This window comes from Strongylocentrotus purpuratus, unplaced genomic scaffold (assembly GCF_000002235.5).
Source record: "Strongylocentrotus purpuratus isolate Spur 01 unplaced genomic scaffold, Spur_5.0 spur5_scaffold_8, whole genome shotgun sequence".
Taxonomy (NCBI): domain Eukaryota; kingdom Metazoa; phylum Echinodermata; class Echinoidea; order Camarodonta; family Strongylocentrotidae; genus Strongylocentrotus; species Strongylocentrotus purpuratus.
This window is the reverse complement of record NW_022145614.1, coordinates 32,483,813-32,492,986: the sequence shown is the minus strand read 5'-3', so window position 1 is coordinate 32,492,986 and position 9,174 is coordinate 32,483,813. Positions and strand designations below refer to the sequence as shown.

Here is a 9,174-nt window from a genome sequence, read left to right as displayed (position 1 = left end):
ATCCATGTTTTGTATCACATTTCTGTTCTTTGTAAACTTTGTTCGGGCCTTTGTCTTTTACAAGTGAGCAAACCAAAGATCCATGTTAAATGACATTGAAATCGAATTTTTGCTGTTGATGTCATTATTATTTTGTATATTGTTTAATCGGATCTTTTCATGCAAGATTCCCGACAAGGCTAGCCAAAAAACAGAGTTTGAGTAAATCGCAGATTTTGTATAATATCGTATAATATACATACAATCATATATTATTAAACAAAGAATAATACCCACTTCGCTGGCGATGGAACATACTATCATCGCAGAAGTAATCTCGAGGAAGCTAACAAACTAAAAAAAAGTGTAGCTCCCGAGATCACCGAGGCGATGATAGTTAGCCCACCGGCCACAGTAGTCAGTAATGATTATCTGCTATATTTCACCTCAACAACACTTTTAGGTCTAGTAGATCTAGTTATTGATCTAACATTGTATGTTCACGCCACTACTGCATACAGTTCACATTATAAAGGTAAATTTTAATTCATATTTCATAATCAGACTAGATAAATAAAGAAAAACATTTATTCACCAACAGAACCTTAATCTATTTTGGGAACATCACATACATATCTAATAACATGACAAATATAATGTTCATGTCCGTCTGAAAACGCAGGTACTTTGTACAAACTGAACGTTTTATCCACTTTACATCAGCTCCCTTTTTTGCGGGAGAAGAAAGAAATATCAAATAATTTTAACCGCGATATAAATATGATAAAATATATGCTGAAATATGATATAAATATAATATCATTTAATAAGATATAGTGAAAATATAGTTAACAAATTTAAATTTATTTAGACTTTTTTGTTAAGGGGTATAACTTTAATACGTGTTTTCTAAATATTAAAACATTTTTTGATACGATAAAATAGCATTGCCAAGTTGTATTTAGGCAACAACAAAAAATCAATTATATTTCAATTTATATACAAGGGTAGTAACAATTTGTAAAATATTAGTAAAAAAATATATAATTTAGTGTACCTTTCCATCCCACTATCACTTTCTATAACGAAAAATAAAATTTGTGGAGGGGGGCATCCATTGTTAATTCATTAGTCAGAATGCAAATAACATATATAACATGTTGGTAGGTAGGGCTAGTCATGTTTGTCTTACCTAGCAAGAACGAATAAATGCAATTTGAAACGTGACTATTGAGATACATTTATTCGTATCTAGGCGCTTTACTAATGCACATGCATACACATTACGAAAATGACCTATTGAGAAGGGTTCGAGACATACGCGACGACTCTGTGACTATTTTGAGAGAAAATTTAGTTTAAAATTCCAGCAACACGAGAGGAAGGACCGGCTAGTCACGCGAGGTAATTGAGAACTATAGAACCCCACGAAAGTTTCGAGATAATTGGGAAACTCCCTTGCGAATGCCGTTCGAGTGTTGCGCTAACAGTCGCAGCTTAGTGATTTAATGGCTCTTAATAGACCTCTCTACCCCTCACCCACCCATTCAAGGCTCTCTCTCTCTGTTGACGAGTGGGAACTGCAGCCGGAGTTTTACTACCCCTTCCCTTCTAGCAACTTATGGTAAGTATCTGCGCTTTCTTCCTTCCATTTATATTTATAGTGTCTAATGTTTCTCACTACATTGTGTGCGTCCATCCTGTGTTCCAGTATTACTACGACCGCTTGAATGCTCTCTTCGAGAAAGAGTCGTCCACAGCGTTGAGTTCTGCGAAAATGTTCGCCAGAGTTTCTTGACTCGTTTGTTGGCACCGAATGAAATGAAAATGAAGACGCCTTGGAGACTGATGACGATGATGAAGAGATAGTCCATGAAGGGGACTCTGATGACCATAGCTAAGAACCCAAATAACCAGGCGAATCCAAGAAGAGCTGAGATCTATTTACAAATGACGAGAAGGAGGAGAGATGAAAGGAAACAGTTCAGCTATACTTGTGCTTCAAAAGTGCGACACTTAGTTGTAGTGAGAATTATTTGAAGAGAAGGACCAAACAGAAAATAAATTAGAAGGTGGTCAGGAAACAGAGAGAACAGATAATAGGACAGAGACGGATTGGGAGGGTGAAGAGAGAAAGACAGAGGGGGGGGGGGGGGGGGGGAGGAGAGAGAGAGAGAGAGAGAAAGATAACAGATAATAACACATAGAGACAGATTGGGATGGTGGAAGGAGAGAAAGAGAGAGAGAGAGACACACACACACACACACAGACCAACACACACACGCACACACACACACACACACGCACACACACGCACGCACACACCCACAAACAGAGAGAATCATTATAATTCGTCCTTGTTTTCACGAAGTGACGGTAGTGAGGAAAATCGTAACGCAATGTGAATGCAATTTTTTTTCACTACCGTCACTTCGTGAAAACAGCGACGAATTATACTTATACATAATGTACGACATGTATATTGTTTTCACGGTTATGGTAATATGAAATAATTAACACAGTTTTTTTGATAAACAAAGATGCCAGATGCATTAGTAGTGCAACACGCAATACCATCTTAAAGAACACACTTAAAATGCTTTCAAAACTTTAAACAGGTGATCAATAATGTTGGTAACCACATATTACCAAGGTGTTTAAAACTTGCCAAAACGAAGGTTAATTTTCATTTTAACACACTGAACAATGGCCATTACTTGCAACCTGCGAGAACGTGTTATGAATCCCCCCGAACTTTTGTTTTCCCAAACGCCCCCCCCCCCCCCGATAGGATCAGACCACCAGAAGAAGCCAGGATGGACTGATGAAACGTCGCGGAGTAGCAAGTAGATCCACTTCCAGTAATCGATTCACAATTCGCTATTAATTTTAGAATTTTAGCATTGAGGAAACAACACTCTTGTTTGGAACCTACCTTGACATATATTCTGAGCTCAACCGTCCATTGTTTCAATTGAGAGTCCTGGCCAGATTTTAGCATAGATGTTGTTTTCTTGATAGAATGAACTCCATGTATCGTGATGACAAAAAACACGAGATTAGATAGAAGACAAAGAGTCATTGGAATAAAGAACATTACTATGCTAGATAGTTTGGCAAGCCAGCATGTATTACTGTCGTATTCCAAAAAAGGACCATTTTAAATCCTCCGAACTGAAGTAACAAAGTGATCGAGACAAAGACGAGAGGGGTGCCCCATCCAATAACAAGAAAAAACACCATCTTACGACCAAATGTGCTAGATGAAAACGATTTCATCTTACTTGCTGCGAAGCTCCGACTCAGGTCCCAAGCAAGGATAGTCGTCCAAAAAAACGAAGCAAGGAAGAAGAAATGTGACATCGCAGCAACGACTATGCAAGGTATTCCCAACTGGGAGACTAAAAGACGAATGTACTGAAGGAAGATTTGTCCAAGGAACAACGCAACAATGAAATTCATTATGGATACACCTTGACGATTCCTCAAGGTAGAGAAGGCAACGTAAGTTATCAATGTAGCAAAGAGACAAATTGATGATGTGGCAAAGAGAACATGTCCTAGGATTATCAATGTCCTTCTACTAATGGGTGTGACCTGATCAATATAGCAGATGCTTATGGAACCATCGGGATGAATCAGAATGTCCTCTATGTCGTACATCTGACCTTGATACAGAATAACAGACTGGTTTCCTTGATAGTCCCATTCAATGGAATCATTGGAAACCGTGAAGAAAGAGCATGTTTGGAGGGCAATCTCGGTCCCACACATAACAAACTGATACTCTGATGAGACGTTGTCACTGCTGAACTGCATGTTGGTGATATTACTCCACCATGTTGGTCGAATATAAGTTCCATTGAAGTAAATAAGAGACTCATTGTTGATAAGAGAAGGCGTAAGATCTAAATAATATCCAGCAAACATTTCCTCGGGACAACGATATGTAATGTTTTCAGGATTTTCTTCGACATAACAGGATTGACTAGTTGATATTACTATGTCCTTGCAACCGTCACGGCTAGGAGTTTGAAGTTGATGTATGATGTCTCTCTGGATTATATCAAGAGATGGGTTCATGTCATCTCTGTAAATCACACTAAATGTTATAGTATCATTAACCACGTCTGTTGAAGACCTAACTAGACAAGGTGGGGGAACTATTGCCGATATTGTAATGTTATCCATGGTCACCTCCCTGAAACAAACCATCTCTTCTAAACACTCTACAGTTCCGTTACTTTGTTTGACTCCAAAATATTTGGATTGACAGACGGGCCAATCGGATGATATGGGAGCGCAGTTACCATTGTCATCCATTTCAAATCCTTCTATGCATTGTACTACTAGGGGCCTGATGGGTTCGGGCATTATAAAAATATCAATTATTCCTTCGTTATGCATTGGTTCGTCATACTCATACATTGGTAAATTCCGTGCATCCACATGATCAGTTATCATTGGTTGGCATATGACCAAGGGACCTCCGTTGCAATTACTGCATGCAGGATGCTTCCTTACAACGCCTTCAATAATGAATGGTTTGTAATAATACTGACACTCGCTGGCTATCTCTTCATTTGTCCCATTTGGACAACTTCCAGTTGTATTCACGAGGCAAAGTCGAGGTTTCGGAATAGTTTGAACAGTAGGCATGATATCAGATCCGCTGATAATCATCGAAACGTTGGACTGTAATGCGGGCATTGGTGTCATGCAGGCAAGGGTATACTCATATCCCCACCAACATTGTTGGTCTGCTGAAATGACAACAGCTGTCAAAGAACTTTCAGTATACCCATGGCAAGTAGCACAACCCAGGTTTCTAAAGTATATGTTGTTGTAGATATAAAGAACATCTATAGTTGCATTGGGAGGAACCTCTTCACAATTTCGTTTGACATCCTCCTCTAAAGACCATCCTGATGGGCACCTAGCAATCATCCTGTAACCATGTCCAAGAAATGGGTAGAATAGTGGAAGGAAAGAATCAACGATACATTCCCATACGTCAAGGTCTAATACAGTCTCGTTTGATAGAGTCTCGTTTGGTAGGGTCTCGTTTGATAGAGTCTTGTTTGATAGAGTCTCGTTCGATAGAGTCTCATTTGATAGAGTCTCGTTTGATATAGTCTCGGCTGATAGAGTCTCGTTTGATGGAGTCTCGTTTGATTCTGTCTCGTTCAGTAGAGTCTCGTTTGATGGAGTCTCGTTAAAGATTGGTAGAGGGTAGTCTGGACAGCAATCACCAAAGAATTGGCACATGTCATCGCACCTACATACAGTCGTTTCCTCGCCACCATAGCAGAACTCCTCAACACAGGTATCCGCGAAGAAAAACTCTGTGGAAAAGTTTCAAGGTACATGTATCGGTATCAATCATATTAATGTATTGTGAATCTTTATTCATTCAATAAAAACTAAACAATTCAGAAGACACAGAACAGGGTATTAAAGTAATGGTTGGGCGGTAAATTTACCGGTATTACCGCCAGATAATATTAGGAAAAAAGGCAAATACTGGAAATATTCAAAAAAGAACATCTTTCACAGTGAAAAACCTTAGGTTTTGGAAGAATTTACAATAGCATTTGATATGAATATTCAGACATATATAAAATAGTAATGATCAGGGTTCCAAATATTTATTTAATGAAATATCAATCTCAATATAAAATCGTTTCATGATTCCTTGGAGGAGGACACAGAATTGCAGTAAGTTTAGACTTGTGCGATTGTCTACGATTTGAAACCGATTTGGATGTTATTCTGACCAGAAGGCTTAATTGCATCAAAATTCTGGTTGTTAGTATTCCTTTCACTAATTACAATCATTACATCTCATAAGCATGTTTCTTAATTAAGTTGTTTTTTCGAACAATTGACGTTCCACAATTTTCATTGATCAATCCCCTGTAAATTTTGCCTGAGTGAAAACCTTGATGTCAAACCCAAAACCCCAGCGCTGTAACCGAAAATAAAAGCCGAGACAGATAGTTCATCAATTACCTATATAGTTTCTTGGAGTATAAACTTCGAAGTTTACCCTAAACCCAGGCTCTGTAACTGAAACATCTGAGGTAAAAACCAGCCACATCTCATTGTTGTTAGAGACTATGATATCAGGTAGAGAAGAACCTGAGAGAGTAGCCAATAATGATGCTGTATCATCTGGATCAAGACCAGACCCAATCCTCAAGATATCAGAGTAGAATTCCAGATCAAAGGTGCTAAAAACTGCCATGATCTGGTAGTCTGCTGGTCCAGAAACAAGCCATTGAGTGTTGACGTTATTTGGATAGTTGTTTGGGTAATTTGGTGAAACGATCGTCAAAGACTCGCCAAAACCAAAGGTAACAACTTCTGTTCCGTTGCCAAGATCTAGAAATATATGTTGAAGATTCGTGTGGTTTGAGTTTGGTAAACAGTATACGAATAAACACTGTTTTGGGAGGTTCTGGTTGAAACTATGAGCAAGAGGTGACTCCAAAAGTACTATTAATTTTGCTGAGGTGCGCAGCCCTGAAGCAAATGGTATTATTTGAGTCACTTCGGCCCATAGTAATGACCAGTACCTGGAAAAGAAGAAAGGTTTTATTTTTTTTACATTCTGCATCAACATTTTAAAAAAATAATTAAACTCTTGAATAGTAATCCCAAATATTACTCCCTTTGTCAAAGTTAAAGTCACTTTAATACTTAACGCACTGCGACATGAGTACTGTGTAAAGTTTTACTAGCGGAAACAGTACTTTTAGTTAAAATACTATTTACAAAATAATGTGATTATTTTTTATCATGTGACACACTTTGTAACAATCAAAAACTAAAACATTTTTGATGCAGGATATAATAAACAAATATGCACTGTCTTGAGAGGTTCTGGTTAAAGCTATGGGCAAGTAAATGGTAAATCAGTAAAAGGAAATTGTAATTAATTAATTATTACATCATAAGCAAATATCTAATTCAAGTGGTTTTCTCGAACAATTGAAGTTTCACAATTTTCGTTGATCAATTACCTGTATAGTTTCTTGCAATAGAAACTTCGATGTTAACCCTAAACCCAAGCTCTGTATTTGAACCGTCTGAGGTAAAAACCAGCCACATCTCATTGTTGTTAGAGACTATGATATCAGGTAGAGAAGAACCTGAGAGAGTAGCCAATAATGATGCTGTATCATCTGGATCAAGACCAGAACCAACCCTCAAGAAGTCATGGTTGTATTCCAGATCAAAAGTGCTAAAAACTGCCATGATCTGGTCGTCTGCTGGTCCAGAAACAAGCCATTGAGTGTTGATGTTATTTGGATAGTTGTCTGGATAGTTTGTTGAAACGATCGTCAAAGATTCACCATAACCGACCAAACCAACTTCTGTTCCGTTGTCAGATTCTAAAAAAAAAGAAATTATTAGACATTAAACATTTATGTTGTTTGATGGAGTATTTCCTAGATATCGAGTCATGGAGAGTGACTGTATATACACACCCACGTACCCCTCACGCACATCCACAGATATAAGGCCCTAGATGGTTGTGCGAAAATTCGGCAAACAGAGCTTTATACTCTCGATATAGAAAAATGAAGATCTTTGATGAGATGATCTTGGCCAAAATAATCTTGGCCGAGATGGTCTTCGATGAGATGATCTTGGCCGAGATGATCTTCGATGAGATGATCTTGGCCGAGATGATCTTCGATGAGGATGATGTTGGCCGAGATGATGTTGGCCGAGATGATCTTCGATGAATTGATCTTGGCCGAGATGATCTTCGATGAGATGATCTTGGCCGAGATGGTCTTCGATGAGATGATCTTGGCCGAGATGATCTTCGATGAGATGATCTTGGCTGAGATAGTCTTTGATAAGATGTTCTTGGCCGAGATGAACTTGGCTGAGATGATCTTCGATGAGATGATCTTGGCCGAGACGATCTTCGATGAGATGATCTTGGCCGAGATGATCTTGGCTGAGATGGTTTTCGATAAGATGATTTTGGCCGAGATGATCTTGGTGGAGATGATCCTGGCCGAGATGATCTTCGATGAGATGATCTTCGATGAGATGATCTTGGCCGAGATGATCTTGACCGAGATGATCTTCGATGAGATGATCTTGGCCGAGATGATCTTGGCCGAGATGATCTTCGATGAGATGATCTTGGCAGAGATGATCTTGGACGAGATGGTCTTCGATGAGATGATCTTCGATGAGATGTCATCCCCGGTATGCCTAGCATGTCAGCAATATGAGTTTATGAATTTACAACGCAGCTACATGTAGAGGTGTCGTGGTCTAGTGGATAATGTCACCGGACTATGGATCGCATGACTAGCGGTTCGAGGCACGTAACTCTCCTCCGGCAAGACATTAATCTACATTGCTATTATACACCCAGGCGCAGTAGATTAGGTAGTTGGTAGGAATTTATTCCTTGAATACTTTTAGTGCCGTATGGCAGCTTGGCTAAAAGCAGGGTAATAAAACCAAAAGTTTAGTAGACTTATTGGACATTAGACCAAATGGAAAATAGATCAAATGACTATTAGTCTAAATGGTCTTTAAGCCAAGTGATAACTAGACGACATAATTATTAGACTATGTGGAAACTAGACCATATGGGAATAGACAAGTTAGGTAGTAGACGAACTGGTTGTAAATCAAAAGGTAATTAACCGAAACAGCAATACATTCATGGATTTCATTCCATACCTACGAGCAAGCACTATACAGTGCGTCCCAGAAAAAACGAAACCGAGAATTATCGATGTTTACCTGATATATGACATGTTTGAATGAATGATCTAATAGCTTTTGAAGTATTGTTGTTTAAAAAATATATATAACATTAACTAACTTTTGTTTCACATGCCTTCATTATTAAATCCACTTTCGTTCCAGAGTGTTCCATCATACGCAATTTCGTACATGTAATATGATATATTTGGCACAAGTGACTTTGAACCCCTTTTTCATGAATATTAAACCAAATCTAGATTGTTGGTACCAGCTGAAAATGTATTGTGGTTTGAAGTTTCATTAAAGTCATGGCGATCATGGAGATTGTTAGACTTCAAGAGTGATAATTCTCGGTTCCGTTTTTTCTGTGACGCACTGTATATAGCAATGACATAGGGATATATCCAATGACGATCATTGAAAGCTCAACAAACCGGGAGGAGGAGGGA

General features: G+C 38.5%; 2 protein-coding genes across 3 annotated transcripts; both read right to left on the bottom strand.

Annotated features, from left to right (window-relative positions):
- Positions 1-802: 802 nt before the first annotated feature.
- LOC105445593 (adhesion G protein-coupled receptor L3-like) lies at positions 803-5,260 on the bottom strand. 2 transcript variants are annotated; one of them, XR_004062351.1, is made up of 2 exons: positions 2,916-5,260; positions 803-1,919 (listed from the first exon to the last, which is right to left on the bottom strand). XR_004062351.1 is itself a non-coding variant. In XM_030975955.1 (2 exons), the coding sequence occupies exons 1-2, from the start codon at positions 3,060-3,062 to the stop codon at positions 1,647-1,649; spliced, it is 420 nt and encodes a 139-aa protein (XP_030831815.1). In that variant the 5' UTR covers positions 3,063-3,065; the 3' UTR covers positions 803-1,646. The 2 variants fall into 2 exon arrangements, 1 of the variants encoding a protein (XP_030831815.1); XM_030975955.1 differs by having other exon boundaries at positions 2,916-3,065.
- Positions 5,261-5,957: 697 nt separating this feature from the next.
- LOC115920413 (CUB and sushi domain-containing protein 2-like) lies at positions 5,958-7,494 on the bottom strand. Its single transcript, XM_030976176.1, has 3 exons — positions 7,482-7,494; positions 7,006-7,377; positions 5,958-6,364 (listed from the first exon to the last, which is right to left on the bottom strand). Exons 1-3 carry the CDS (start codon positions 7,492-7,494, stop codon positions 5,985-5,987), a joined length of 765 nt encoding a protein of 254 aa, XP_030832036.1. The 3' UTR covers positions 5,958-5,984.
- Positions 7,495-9,174: the final 1,680 nt, after the last annotated feature.